The sequence below is a fragment of the Dermacentor albipictus genome, chromosome 2, assembly GCF_038994185.2.
Source record: "Dermacentor albipictus isolate Rhodes 1998 colony chromosome 2, USDA_Dalb.pri_finalv2, whole genome shotgun sequence".
Lineage (NCBI taxonomy): Eukaryota > Metazoa > Arthropoda > Arachnida > Ixodida > Ixodidae > Dermacentor > Dermacentor albipictus.
The window spans coordinates 105575551-105591253 of record NC_091822.1 but is presented as its reverse complement, the minus strand read 5'-3'; the positions used below and the strand labels follow the sequence as shown (position 1 = coordinate 105591253).

General features: G+C 49.0%; 1 protein-coding gene across 6 annotated transcripts in view; it reads left to right on the top strand.

The window, feature by feature from the left end:
• LOC135919512 (citron Rho-interacting kinase-like) overlaps positions 1-15703 on the top strand; it is a 134292-nt gene that overhangs the window by 20224 nt on the left and 98365 nt on the right. For all 6 annotated transcript variants that reach the window (XM_065453387.1, XM_065453390.1, XM_065453388.1 and 3 more), the window contains exons 6-9: positions 1760-1972; positions 3453-3606; positions 3945-4131; positions 13848-14094. In XM_065453387.1, coding sequence (XP_065309459.1) covers positions 1760-1972; positions 3453-3606; positions 3945-4131; positions 13848-14094 — 801 coding nt within the window. The remainder of the gene's footprint in view (positions 1-1759; positions 1973-3452; positions 3607-3944; positions 4132-13847; positions 14095-15703) is intronic.

The following is a 15703-nucleotide window of genomic DNA, read 5'->3' as shown; positions in this document are numbered from 1 at the left end:
GAAGGGAAAATCAGACATGCACCAGTTTGTAGCAATTGCTACAAAGGATACATCTGTCGTGCAGATTAGCCTTACGATAACCCTCCTGTCATAAAGTTGGGATAGCCCTTCTGTCGTTTAGGGCTATCCCATCATCTGTCATCTGTCGTGCAGATTAGCCTTACGATAACCCTCCTGTCATAAAGTTGGGATAGCCCTTCTGTCGTTTAGGGAAAAAAAACTGGAAAGCAAAACTTTCTGTGCTCTAAATAAAAGACTCCCGCAAAACACTGCTCAACTATTAAACTGAAAACCTCATTGGTATTCAGTGCAACAGATCGTCACTAATTTATTAGTTTCAAAGGGAAAAAAAGCACTTTATTTTATTCAACATAAATTATTGATAAAAAAAATTTCCAGCTGTAATCAGTGCTGGCATACTAAGTTAGTGTTCTCTTTAATAACAGTAGACCATACTATATATCTTGATTTCAATGTACCTAAGTTACTGATAGCTTGCTGTACCTTGTTATGTAGTGTTAGGAGATTTCCGAGCATGTACAGGATGGTAATTTCTTGCCCAAAATTTGTAAGCAATAAATATTGTGAAAAGTTTTCTGATATTCGATATTAAGCGCTTTTTTCTTGATTCCGTGTGATATTTCATTCGAATTCTACTACAGTGAAAGCTCGTTAATTCGAACTTCAATAATTCGAATTTATGGATAATTCGAACTGTACGATTTGGTCCGGCCAAGCTCCACAGAAGTCTATGTATAAAAAAGTCCGTTAATTCGAACGCGAGAAGGTTCCCTCACGGATAATTCGAACTACGCTCGCCTGGCACACGGCCAGAGAAACGCGCCTACTGCCTACACACAAGGCTGTATTGCCTCCGAAACGGAGAGAACGGTGAGAGAAGGCAAAATTGGAAAAAAATCTAACCGACGCGGGGTCAGCCAGAAGGTAGCGGCGGCTGCCGCCTCTCCGTTCTACGTAACCTCCGAGACTTCTTGCCCGTTGCGAATCTCGGAGTCTTTGCAAATCTTGTACAGCTGCTAATGTGCGGAGATGGCACGGCAAGCTCCAAAACACAGCGAATCAAGTACGTCGCAGCTGCGCTTGCAATCAAGAACCAACGAATCAGGGCCTTCGCCACCTTCACATGTTCAGCGTCTTTGTCTCGGCAGTCTTCATCGCTTGTGCACCTCTGTTTTCAGCTTAGGAGGTATCGGCCGTCGCGATTCATTGTGATAGTGTTAAGCCTCGGCTAACGTTCGTTTCGGTGGACATCGGTGGTGTGGCACAGTCGGACCCAGAGCTTCGACTTGAAGATGGCGTGTGCCACTTTTTGACACGGCAAATTTCTGACATGCCCTACTGCTTCCAGATCGCAGTGTACTGTTTTTCTCCTTCACTTTCGTTAGTTCGAACTTTCGTTAATTCGAACTGAAGCGGCTTCCCCTTGCGGTTCGAATTAACGAGCTTTTACTGTATTTGGTATTTGCACAGCCCTACTTTTAGGTGTTTCACGTTGATAAAGGGAAAATCAGACATCCACCCGTTCGTAGCAATTGCTACAAAGGAAACCCATACGGGTTCCACGTTGTGTCCCCCACGTTGTGTCCGAATTATCATTCGGTGGCTATGCAATATGCAGTTTATTATGAGTTATCTTTCATGAGCATACGTCGGTAAGTTTCAGATGTTCAATACGGAGAGTTACTCATTTGATCTGGGTTCATTGTATTTTGGTTCGGCTGAATGATTCCTCTCGCAGATCTCAAGTCGCCTTCCTGTCGGCACACCTCACTACGTGGCGCCCGAGGTGCTTAGTTCTATCAGCGGGGGCCTCAACGCCTGTGCCACGGTTCAGGGCCCAGCTGTGGACTGGTGGTCCCTGGGCGTGCTTGCCTACGAGATGCTCTATGGCTTCAACCCTTTTGCTGATGACCGCCTCGCCGTCACCTACAACAGGATCATGAATTTCCATGTAGGAAGATTTTCTTGCAGTGACAGAATGCTCTGTTCTATGGCACTAGGACAAGAGAGACATGGTTGAACATTTGTGCACACATACAGAAAACAAATGCAAAATTGCCTGTGCTCTCTCTCTGCATGCATCCAGCCTCCTCGTAAGGATGAGGGCATTAGTGTGAAGCAAACTGATGGTGGCGTTTGTGTTAAACTGCCAGTAAGGTAATAATGCAAGTCAGTGCTATGCATAACAGCTCATGATGGCAGCAACTAAACCTAACAGCATTATTAATAGTTTAATACATATAGTGAGTTCAGGTGTAACTGAAGTATGCACTGAACACATAAAGGGAACAGCAAATTACCGTGCAATTAAAACTGACTGGTACGTATTAGCCATGGTCTGTATAAAAGTGATCCTCATATTATTTAAATTGAACTAGTGCTTCTCGTATGCACTGGTGTTATAGGTCCATTGCTTGTTTTTGCTCGCTAAGCATTTTGTGAGTCCTGTCTCTGAAGATTTCGTGTTCGTTGAAATATCTACTTGCTACTGCAGAAATGAAAAATTCAGTAGGTGTGCTGGGAACATGGTGTTTTTCTTGGCAAAGGCCCAGCAGCAAAGAGTTGTGGCATCAGTCATCTGATAAATTTCGCATAGTGTTCATAAACGGCCCCAGTAGGCAGTATGTGCAGCCACATTTGTGAAATATTTAGTGATAAACGCCACTCTCCACAGCTTTCAAAAATTTTGACGGCATTCTAGAGAAAGGCCTACTGTTGAACTTATGCCAAATTTCTGAGCCACTGGAATGTTTTATATCTATTGAAATTTACACGATTATACGAAAGCAGAATGAAAAGCTAATTTATGTTTTATACCACTTTCACATGCTCATTTTCAGTGACCATTTAAACCAAAACACATAGGCCTCCATGAGCCCCATAGACTCGCTCCCATTAGGTTGTACAAAGAGACCAGTGAGCTTGCATATTGCTCTGGTCTTTGGTTTCAATGATCATTGAAAGTGGGCATGTGGCTGTTGTACAAGACAAATATGATTCTGATGTGGACTTTTATTTTTTTTCTAACACCAACAGTAAGTCTTCTTTGTGTTAGTCATGCATCCTGGTACTAACTGTGGGAACGGCGCGGTCCCTCAGTCGATGCCAGCAGGCACCAGTCCTTACCGGCCACGCCCAAGAGCGCCCAGCTGAGCCTCAAACCACCGTTCACACTCCCAAGTCACTTTGTCCTCCACTTCTTTGACTGCTGGCTTCTGTGCCAGAGTTCCCATATTACTAATGTAGTGAAGATTATGGTCGAATTGATGGTAGCCCTGGTAGAATTGATATAATAAACAGGTGAACTTCTGAAGATCTTCTCATAAACCGCCCCTGCCTCTGAAAAAGTTTCTTCTTGCGCTGACCAGATTTCTTGTATCAAGCCAATCTTGCCTCAGGTTGCCTCACATATTTATTTTCTGATGCAACAGAAGACCTTGGACTACGTAAAGGACCCACCATTATCTGAGGTAACCATAAAGGTGCTGCAAGGCTTGCTTACCACGGCTGACAAGCGGTTCTCCTACGACGACATGTGCCGTCACGAGTTCTTCGCTCCAGTAGACCTGGATAACATAAGACAGAGTACGTATACGCCATAATTATATCTTCTTTTCTGCAATTCCTCGCTACAAGTTATGGTGCTTTCATATGTATAATCGTAATGCACTTTCATATTGAGTAAGGACTTCTTGTATTGATTTCACAATGAATTGACTGAATATTTTCATATGTGTCGAGGCAAAGGTTCCGTGGGTGATTGTGTCATTGACTGATAACTACACAATGTATTTAAGCATACCTGAGACAACAAAAAATGCTTATAAGTGTCTTGGGCTGTTCACGTAAGGAGATCAGTTTAATGTACACCAATTGAGTTCTTTGTAAATCAGTAAGATGGAGGCAGCTTTTTTTACATGCAGCCGTGCCGCCGTTTGTGCCGAACCTCACTGGGGAGGAAGACACGTCTAACTTCTACGAGTTTGAGGACGAGCCGGCACGTGCCAAGATTCCTGCCTTGCGGGATCAGAAGCGAGGCTTTGAGGGCACGAGCCTGCCGTTTGTGGGCTTCACTCACACCCAGAGTGCCAGCAATGCAGCCCTGGAGAGGTGAGTGCGGGATTGAGGACAGGAAGAAATTGTACTTGTTGTAAATCAAGTGGTAATTAGTCGCACTGAAACGGTCCACTTTACTAAATGCGATTGTTTGTGTTTTTAACATGCTTTGTCTCCTGTTCTAAGTGGCGTTGCTTGTTCATTAACTGAGCATCAGGGGTGTGCGAATCCCGGATGTATCAAACTCGGATATAGAATTGTCTGTATCGAACAGTTGCAAAATCGCCTTGAAAATCCCGTGCAAGAGTATAGCCATCTACTATGCGTACATCGAACTCTTGTTCACTAATACATTCAATATATTAAATGCTGTGCTGTGCCGTGCCCCTGCAGTTTTCCTAATGGAGATGTGATCCCTTCTCGCGTAGCAGGCATAGCAAGCCTCATACTAACACAGAAATTTCGGGGGGGGGGGGGGGGGCATTTTCCTAGTGTGCCACCCCGGGCTACACCACTGTGGTTTGTGGTGTTGGCAGTCACCAACACAGTTGCCAGAGAGGAGGAAGGGCCAAGAACGAAGGAATGTACCAGCCGCAAGGCGTCGGAGCGCCCAGAGTGGCACGCAAGAAGCGATGCACATACTTTTTTAAGGCAGTCGAGAATCGAGGATGACTGGTTCCAATATGAAGTTGGTTCTGAAACCAGATACAACAGACTCCCGGGCTCGTTGCCCACATATGACAATCGGCTGTTTAAATGGCGTTACTGTTCTATTGTAATCGACACGTGGCCAGTCATGTTCGTGCGTGATTTGCAGTACAAGTGTGCTGATGGTGAGACGACAGGTTTTCATTACAGGGTAGTTTGCTTTTGCTGTACGCCATTTCTATGTTTTCCTAAATAAAAACATGCAACAAGCACCTTGACCTGTGTGAGGTGTGCTGCAGTCTTGCGTCCTGGCGATACAGTCTTTTAGGTTTAGTGTTGCGATCTGTATACAGTTGAATCCCGCTATAACGAAATTCACGGTGCACGAAAAAAAATTCGTTCTCGCGGAACTTCGTTATCGCAAAAATTTGACGTGAAACGCAGAAAGAATTGCCCAAGCAGCAGCAAAGGCGTTTAATGCCAAAAATCTGTAAGCTTGGTTTGCTTACGCTTCACGGCGAGCAACGCCGTCACGCGATTTTCGCACTCGGTCAGCAAACCCATTGCAACATCGTCGTCTCGGACAGCAACGAAATTCCTGATGACATCAAAAGCGTCCATCACCTGTACGGCGGTTGCCGCAGCCGGCGCTTCCTGTACGTCGTCGTCTTCTTCATCGGAAGAGTCCTTATCATTCCGGGCAGCTTTTATGATCTGCTCATCACTCACATCTTCGTGAATAACAACACAAGCGTCAGCGCCGATGTATTCGTCGAGCTCGAGATTAGGCGGCACGGTTCCTATTTCTCCCAGCGTTTTCCAGGCGGCCGCGATCCCCGGAGCCGGTGACGCCTCTTCGTCGTCGTCTGTAACGCCTGGTGTTAGGCCAGCAGAGTGTACGGGTCGACCTTCGGCAAATCCGGCGTGCCTGAAACAGTTCACAATTACTGAGCGCCCCAGTGTGCTCCAGGCAGCAGACATAATCTGCAGTGCCACGTACAAGTCCACTTTCGTGTCTCGGCCGGTTTCAGTATTAAAAAGCAGCCGCTGAATTAACCTCCCGCAGTAAGCGCGCTTCAGGCTAAGAATCACGCCCTGATCGAGAGGCTGTAAGACAGACGTGCAACTGGGAGGGAAAAACCTCAGCTCCGTGTTAGTGAGCTTGACTTCGTCGGAGTGATGCGCTGAACAATTGTCCAAAAGCAAGCAAACTTTACGGCCCTGCCGCTTCATGTCGCGGTCGAATGCCATCATCCACTCGGTGAAAATAGCGCGGGTCATCCATGACTTGTTGTTCGCCTTGTACTGCACAGGTAGGCTACGAGTTCCCTTAAAACAGCGCGGCTTGGCACTTTTGCCTATGACTAACGGCGGACGCTTGTCCGAGCCATCCATGTTTGTGCAAAGCAGCACTGTGATGCGTTTTTTGCTGTGTTTGCCGCCGTGACAGCGCTGCCCCTTGAAGTCGAGCGTCCTAGCCGGCAACATCTCGTAGAATAGCCCGGTCTCGTCGGCGTTGTAAATGTCTGCAGGCGCTGTGGGGTCTGAGTGGGGGATATCTCACACCGTACTCTTGGGACAAAGGAACGACAACACAGTAGTGCAAACAATCACAAGGGCATTTATTGCACCTTTCATACATCAATGCCTGCTAGCCGAGTTGCTATCCACAAACATGCCGATGGGCGCGCGACAAATCTAGAAGTCCGACTTACCGCGACCGGAAGCGAGCGAATATGTTCGCTCCATGCTGGATCCCAACGCCTGGTCGTTCGCGTGTATAGTCACGCGAATCGTGGCGCGTTCGAAGGTGGCCACGCGAGGCGGTCTCGCAGATGCATCGGACGCCGCGCGCGCCGGATGTCCGCGCTGCTTCGGCGACCCGCCGGGGAAGAGGGTTGCTGCACGTGCAAGCACGTCTGTCCCGTTCGCTGTCTGGAACCCAAGAAAGCGCGCCTCGTCTCTCCCGCCGAGGGTAACCCCGCAGCCGCGCAACACTAGCGCCATCTCTCGGAGTGCGCTTTAACCACATCGATCGCGCTGACGTCACGCAGGCCACGTTGCGAAGCGGGACCACAGGAGACGCGCTATGCGGGAAAAACATCAGGGGAGGCGCGAGGGTCGCGCATTCCCACATCCCCCCAACCTTAAATCACTTCTTATTCCGGCGAAACATGTGACACGGTCTAACATTAACCCGTGCTTCGCGAACAGGGTGGTACATGCAACAGTGATCGCGCTGAGGAAATGTCCACACGCTGTCCATAGCATGCGAGCCGACATTGTCCTTGGGTACACCGCTGGCGTCCGCCGGTCACAGCAGCGGCTTTGCAGCCTCGACGGCACGATCCCAGGCCAGGGCTCCGGAGACGACGACGCAGTAGTCGGTACGAGCAAGCGTCGCTCGCGCCGACTCGCCCTGCTGGCGGGAGCCGCAGTAGCTGTCGGTGACCGCCGGCTCTTTTGTCCGCCGCCGAGGGTTGCGAGCTGGATACAGGAGGCCGCCGAAGTCGTCACGCCGAACTGGCCACAGCATCACCATCGCCCGGGGGTGGCTCGATCGTAGTCCGGGGCAGCAGCGCAGACGATGTGCAGGCGACGGCAAACCAGGGGTGACTCCAATCACACTGCGTAAACTCAACACACTCGGCAAACACTAAAGTAGTGCAAGGGAGAGGAAGTCTGCATGCGCATCGCCCACGTGGTACGATGTTCAACTCGGCTAGCAAAAGATCGGGCAGCTATACTCAGATGCTAAGTTCACGTGAACGAAGCTCGCTTTCTTGAGTCGAACGAGTAATTTCAATTCGTGCGAGGCTAACTAGAATGAGGTAAGCAAAGTGCAACACCTCAACGCCACGGTCCACCAGGTTGTGTCCCTCCACGTGCGACAGGCAGCTTCGTAAAGCCTTAGGCCTAAAGTGTCGCTACCCTGACAACAACCGGCATCCAAAAACAACACCCACAATGGGCGCAAAACAGGCAGCCGCGAGGAGACGTCAGCTCTGCGAGGTGGTCCTACTCCGCTCGGTGCACACAGCATCCGAGTTGACGGCGCCCACCGTCCCAGACGGTGTCGGAGCGCCCGGTGCCAGGCCGCAATACCAGTCAGCCCGTCGTGGCACCCGTGGCCCGCGGCCACCCGGCTCCCAGAGCCGCGACTTCATCAGAGTCAAAGAGATAGAAGAAGCTATTTACATATTTACATAGGAAATTCGGACCACCCACGAGGCTTCCGTACTCACTCGCTTCAGGCTTGCCACTGCTCCGCGGGCGCTCAGCCTCGCTCTCCCAGGATGCAGACCACGTGGCTCTCGTACCAACGAATGCCATTAAAAAAACACTTGCGAAAAGGCTTAGTAAGTTGACATGTTCAAACACACTACAGCCACCGCCGCCTCGCTCAAGAAAGCACGCCGCTGACGCTAGCGATCAAAATCCACGCTAGGCCTACGCTTCGGTTCAAACAAAGGTCTCGAACGAAGCAACACTTAAAATTATCGTCCGATGCCCCAAGAGCCCCACGTTGGGCGCCAGATGTGGGGTCTGAGTGGGGGATATCTCACACCGTACTCTTGGGACAAAGGAACGACAACACAGTAGTGCAAACAATCACAAGGGCATTTATTGCACCTTTCATACATCAATGCCTGCTAGCCGAGTTGCTATCCACAAACATGCCGATGGGCGCGCGACAAATCTAGAAGTCCGACTTACCGCGACCGGAAGCGAGCGAATATGTTCGCTCCATGCTGGATCCCAACGCCTGGTCGTTCGCGTGTATAGTCACGCGAATCGTGGCGCGTTCGAAGGCGGCCACGCGAGGCGGTCTCGCAGATGCATCGGACGCCGCGCGCGCCGGATGACCGCGCTGCTTCGGCGACCCGCCGGGGAAGAGGGTTGCTGCACGTGCAAGCACGTCTGTCCCGTTCGCTGTCTGGAACCCAAGAGAGCGCGCCTCGTCTCTCCCGCCGAGGGTAACCCCGCAGCCGCGCAACACTAGCGCCATCTCTCGGAGTGCGCTTTAACCACATCGATCGCGCTGACGTCACGCAGGCCACGTTGCGAAGCGGGACCACAGGAGACGCGCTATGCGGGAAAAACATCAGGGGAGGCGCGAGGGTCGCGCATTCCCACAGCGCGAAGTTGCTTAAAATTCCGGCCATGTTACTCGCCTTCCAAGCAGCTGCTCCGTCCACGTCTGCTGACATTGACTCGCCGCACAACACTTTTCCAACAATGTTATGGCGGGCCTTGAAACGGTTTAGCCAGCCAATGCTGGCTTTAAAATCATCAATGCCAAGTAGGCATGCATAGTTCAAGGCTTTCTGCTGGACGATGCTTCCGGACAGGGGGACGTTGCTGGCTCGTGCTTCCACAAACCACGCATGCACTGCTTTGTCCAACTCTTCATGGAGGGGCCGCGTCACCTTTTTGTGCTTCGAGGATGTGCCTGAAGCAAGTGCCATTCTCACGCTGTCCTTATTGCCTAGAATCGTTGACAGCGAATTTGCAGGAATTCCGAAGTCTTCAGCAATTGCCGCTTTCTTCCTTCCGCTTTCTGCTTGGGCGATTATTTGAGCTTTTTGCTCAAGGGAAAGAGTTTTGCATTTTTTCACTTGCGTTGCCATCGTGTCCTGCGGATGAAAACTCGTCGTTGTTGAAGAGAAAGGCAGCGAGTGAACAACGCGACCACGACACAAAGCCAAAATGGCGGAACTGCAATCACGTGATTTCATGCTTAATGTGGCTTTGGATTTGACTTGGACTTCTCGCCAATAAAACTAGTTTCGGTTTCGATTTTGAACGCGAAAATTTCGTTGAAGCGGAAACGCTCTGCAAAAATGGTTCGTTGTGCAGAGAAATTTAGGCCATTAATTCTTATAGGATACTCGCGGGGAATAAAAAATTATTCGTTGTCGCGGAAATTTCGTTGTGGCGGTATTCGTTGTGGCGGGATTCAACTGTATCAAAGACCATTCCGCAGCGCAAGCAGCTCAATGTTCGTGAGCATAAAATAAGTCAACTTTTATGTGTTTGACGTGTCCTTGGAGAAGTGAATTCGTAAGTTCCCGCTTTTGACTATCTCTGCAAACTGTCCCATCACGTGCAGAGATCTCTAATAAGCTTCCAGGCGTATATTTTATATTTTAAATTATATATAGCATGTCTAATTATCTTGCAATCCTATTCGAGTTTCTTATATCTGGGATCAAATTATTTAGCTGTATTGAACAAGAATTTAAGAGTGCCAAAATAGAAGTGAATTAGATATCAAATACTTTTGGAATAATGAACAGCTATTCTCACCATTTATATAAAACTATCTTCACATCCTAGCTTATTCACTTTAGGAAGTTGCCGTCATTGTATTTAATGTTTTGAAGTGTTGCTTATTAAAAAGCACGAATGGAACATTAGGCACAAATGAGCAGCTTATTTGCATACTCGGGACTCATTTTGAGTGCAAATGGTAGCAGTTTAGCTGGACAAATCTGGCTCCCTGAGCGACGCAATGCGCACCACTGCGTAACTGCTATGGTTGCCAGGATTCAATTTAACTCAATTTTGCGCCAGTCTTATGCTCGATTGCACGCAGTTGGTGATTTGAAATATTCTAAAACTATTGAAAAGCTATTCATATTTACAAATAGGGGCTACAGTGAAACCTCGTTGTTATGTACCCGCATAAGACATAGTAATGGTCAAAATCTTGTTGCATTGAATCCCTGACCCAGTCTCCATAGAGCCTAATCTTTGGCTGACTGCTTAAGCCATAGTGACTCGTCATATGACTACTGGTTAGTGCGTATCATGATCACTTTTTGACGTGTAAAGGTTAACTGTGCCGTCTCAGCCTCAACTGACGAAATGGCCAACGCCATGCTGTGCCACAAAAGATATTCCATCTTTTCACAAAACACAGAGACCAGTCAATCAATGATTTCGGTTTCGGTGTGAGTGCGATGACATCTGTATGAATAAGCGATGGAAATGCACTGAGGCGTGGCGGCAGCCTCAGCAAAAAATATAATTACCGACGGCCGCACCAGTATGACTTATCGCCCCCTACCTTATTCCGATAAGCATCTTCAGGTATCATCTTGGCAGCATGTGTGGTGCAGCCTGTAGTGCCGTTGTAAGCCTACTCTGCACGCATTGAATAGATGATAAACCAAAAGCATCACCATTCTCTGCCATCTTTTTCAAGTGCATGTCGCTTGCAGAAACCGAAGCACTCTGCTGTCGCGCATTGGCTCAACAGGATATGCGTTGCACCCAGGCATTGCCATGAGCAGCATGGGCACAAAGAAACCTCACTGCATAGATGCTCACACAAAACACAGGTGCAGGTCTGCTGGTAAATTCGCATTTGTACGGTGCAGGGGCGATATTTTTGGGTGATCGGTTATGAATGTGCAGTAAACCCTCGTTATGACGAAGTGGCTTTACTCAAATTATCGCTTTATCCGGAATTTCCCCCCGCTCCTGACCAAAACGCATGCATTTTAAACTGGAGAACTTGAAGCATACTGATGAGCTAGTCCACTTAGAGCGAACGATGAAGGAGCATGCGCACAGTCACGGCAGCTCTCGGCGCCTTTCGTGCCGAGCAAAGCATTCCAGGCTGGGCGAGCGACCCTCTCCGTCACCAGCTACGCCATCGTGCCACCTGCAAAACCTTTTCCTCCATGATGTGCCCGTTTTGGTTATCAGTGACCAGTGGGTGTGCACTCATGGCCTCTTCTTGCCGCAAGTGCCTTCCCTCACTTCTCACCCTCTCAATTTGTTCTTGTTGATCATGACAATTGCACCGTGCAGCATGTTGATCGTCGCGATCGCCGGATTGACAATCACTGCAATCACCATGATCAAGAGCAACTCCCACGGCGCAGCCGGCAGCGTACGGATGCTTTTGCGCTTGTTTCTGTGGAAATGGTGCATGTGGAACCACGTGACTTCTCTCCACCAACAGGAAGACGTAGATAAGTCTCTTCACCTGCCGTCGCTCGCTTTGTTGGGCGACAGGATAAAAGAATGTCGCTGCCTTTAGCTTTATTCAGGGGGATTATTCATGCCGAGTGAGCGAGCAGCCCTCTCCATCGGTGCACCCTTTTCCTCCATGCTGTGCCCACGCATAATCAGCGGTGAGCGGTGGCGGCGCCGCCATGGCATGCAGCGCTGCCGAAGTAGTGCGCAGCGGAACAGGCAGATGTTACTCCTCGTCGCGTTCTGCATGCCTGGCATGCCCAAAGTCACCCAGACCAAGACCCTATTAGTCAGCCAGTGTCTATGGAAAAATTCGACTACAATCTGGCTTGAGTGCGAACAAAAATGCGCCATGGGACACCTGTATTAGGCTTGCGTGGAGTTGTGCTATTTCAGCTCTGCTTTTTTAGCTCTCATGAAGTAGTCGCTTTTATCAAATTACCTCTTATATCGAATTTGTTTGCCATCCCATTCCGTTCATCATAGCAAGGGTTTACTGCAGGTTCACTTTCACGAAACTGGGCACGTCGAAGTGTACGGGCAACTCTTGGCACTGTGTGTAGCTGGCGAGCTTGGCCAACACCACGTAGACTAGCTTGGCACTTCAGAAATGCTTCAGCTATCTAGCAGACAAGTTAAAGAAGTTCACTACATGCGAAATCTTGTGAAACGGAAATAATCTCCGAAAGTGATCGCTCAAAAATACCGCCTCACAAAGTATCCTTTCACAGTGACGCTCTGCGCTTAGTAGGGGGCGCGGTACACACAAACTGCACGAGGCGATCAGTACCACGGGACATCAGGTACTGCGCTTCAATGAAGCAATGCCAATGTTTCCGAGTAGCAGATAGCTGCACAAGCATGCACTTAAGCATTTAGAAAAGCTGCATGAGTCATCTGCACAGCCATTGCGCTGAGTTCTCTGCCACTGTATGCCATGCCACTCTACTCCCTATGAATGTTTCAAAATGCTCCTTTGGTGCCTCCACCATGGTGTATCACTTTTGCACTATTGCACGGTCGTGCGAGAGAGCCGAAATTTTTCCACCTCTACGGAAAGAAGGAATAAGAAAGGGTCAGCCAAGTATCGATAGGAAGGAAGATGAGGGCGATGCACATGCAGGTGGAAATGAATTGATAAATAAATGTAGATTATGCAACCACGGTAAGATTAATGCATTTCAGCGACACAGGCCTTGTGAGCTTTAGCTGTTTTCTTGGCACGGTTGTTGCGTGCTTCGATGAGACAAGCTTCACACGCGTTGGCTCTCACTCGCCTTTCATGCGCCCGCTCCCTCAGTGTGCTTGTTTCCTCTCTTCAGCGTTGACTGCTGTCTTGCGTCACAGCAGCATGCTGCTGTTCCTAACCCTTCACATACTACGAGCTACTGCGCCATGCTTGGGCCATGCTAGGGCTGCGTCATGGCCAGTGCGCTGCTTTCGCATTCGCGCGCGCTCAAGTACAACAGTGTGCACACTCAGGACGTGCACGCATGCCCAAGGCTCAGGCAAACGCACTGGCACAGCCCAGCTCTTCTCCGCCCTGAACTCGAGTACTTCGCGGTATTTGGTGGAAGACGTAGCAGTTAAGTCTGCTGGCATTTGGCCTCGGTACGGCAGAGGGTGATAGTGGCACAGGCACTTGCATCCCACCCCGCTTATTGCCAATTGTTATTTTTGATTATATCTTGATGATATCCTTAGTTACTGACTATTGCTATGCGTTTTTGGCATGGAGAGGCATCATTTCACACCATTCTCATGTTCGTATGACATTACAAGTCGCCCAATGGACCGTTCTTGCCTGGAAAACTTTGCAAGAGACCCAGATAAGCCAAATCTGCGTAAAGCAAGCTAAGAAGACATGGTCTTCAAGAAACTGTTAGTGTGTATTTCCTGTAACATATAATGCAGCATCACATTTAGTTTTTGTTGGTTGCAACAACTTATGTCAAGCGACTCAAGTTTGTACTTGGCAGTTAGTGCGTGCATAGTTATGCCATATTTTCGCCAGGTACGTATAACGAGGTTTCACTGTATCTGGTTTGTTATTCAAAGGTTTCAGATATTTGCGCACCCCTAGTGAGCATCCATGAAGCAGCAGGTGACACTATGCTATGATTGTTGTGCAGAACGGTGAGCTTCCTGGAGGTGGGCTCTCCGATGCGCGAGACCCTGAGCTCAGGGGCATCGCTCCGACGGCGCAGCCAGCGCCAGGAGCAGCTGCTGTCAGAGGTGACCCAGCGGGAGGAGAGCTTGCGCCAGGAGGCACGAGAGGCCCGCACCCGTCTGGACCAGGCACAGACTCGGCTGGCCGCCCTTGAGAGCAGCCTGGTTGATGCGGAGGCCCGCGAAGCACAGCTGCGCTCGGATAACCAGGTGAGCTTGGGGTCTTGTTTCACTTTGCCATTCCTTGAAATTGAGTGGGCTGTGGGAAATGGTAGTCTTGCCACTTTTTCACCTTCCCGGCATGAAGATTACACAGTGCAGCCAATAGTTGGTGGATACCCACGACAGTGGCTCAGTTACTGTGGCATTCTGTGGCTGATCACGAGGATGCTGGTTTGGTTTCCAGCTGTGGAAACTGCATTTCGATGAACTGGAATGCAACAATGCTAGTGTACCATGCTTTGAGTGTACAATAAAAGGAACTCGGGTGGTCAGAATTAATCCGCTGCTACCGCCATTTTGATTATCTTGCAGCATAGAACCAGTGCTCCGGCATGCCGATACTCTGGCAGCCATAGCCACCGCGACAACGCTAGGCCTAGCTGCTTTGATGTTCGCTGCCGAACTTCCTGCATTTTGGTGCCGTGTTTTTCATTGAAACAATTCGCCACTGTAGGAAATGGCGCCGACTCCGCCTTTGTAATCCTCACCGATGGCTTCGAAGCGCCGAAAGCACAGAGGGTTGCATAATGTTGGTTCCCAAAAGTTGGATTCACTGCAATACAGTAGTGTTACACAATTAAACATGTGCAAGGTATTGCGGTGAAGCACCCCAGAAGTGGAAAGCGGCCACTGTCGCTGGGCGCACTATGTATTGCTTAATTGCAACAAAATGGTCTATTGGGCTAGTCGGCAAATTTGCATTGTGAAAGCAGCACATCACAGAAACAACGGGACAAGTGCCTTGGTTCCCTTGTGCACTGTCTATCGTACACAATGGGGCGATTTGAACCCTTGAGGGCCGTAAAAGGCATGCATTCATTTTTTCAGATGTTTGTAACCTCTAGGCAGTCAGAAATATCGGATGTGGACTGTAGCAAAGCCTAACAGCGCACAGTCTCTCCTACCATCAAGGCTCTTTCTGCATAGCAACACTGAGACCACCACTAAGACAGAAATGAAGGGCAGTAGCAAATATTCTAATACACTGCGCACAAGAAGTTCTGCCACAAAAAAATAGCCTGCTGTCTCTTCAGAATTAGTTCAAGCTTCAGTATCAGCCATTAAACAAGTGAAAGCAGAATGTAAAAAGTACCTTTTCAATTAAAATTAGTGATATGGCAAAGAGATTCTTTGCATGGAACATTGCACCTTTTTTGGGCTACTTTTTTACATTCTGTACAGTGAAACCTAGTTAAACCGTAGTTGGCCGGAGCTCGGAAAAAGTATGTGCTAAGCGGTAGTACTGTTTAACCGAAATAGCATGAGATCGCCCACTTAACTGTCGAAAACGGAACACGGAACTGAGAGAGAGAGCGCGATGAAAGGGGAAAAAAACATGCAGTATTTATTCACTTCGCATGACAAAAGCGTTATTTTCGTTTGATACCGCGGCGGCCTAGCATGATGACAGTGGCCTCAAACTTATCGAAGCTGCGTGCCAGCTTTTCAGCCGGTCCCCTTCTTCTCGGCAAAACACTCGCATGCCAGATTCCTTGGCGTTACGTATTCTCCATGCACATGCGCGGTAGCGCTGAAGAAGTTGCGGGGCACCTTTTTCATTGCGGGGTGCTGTTCTCGTCGTGACGATTGCATTTAT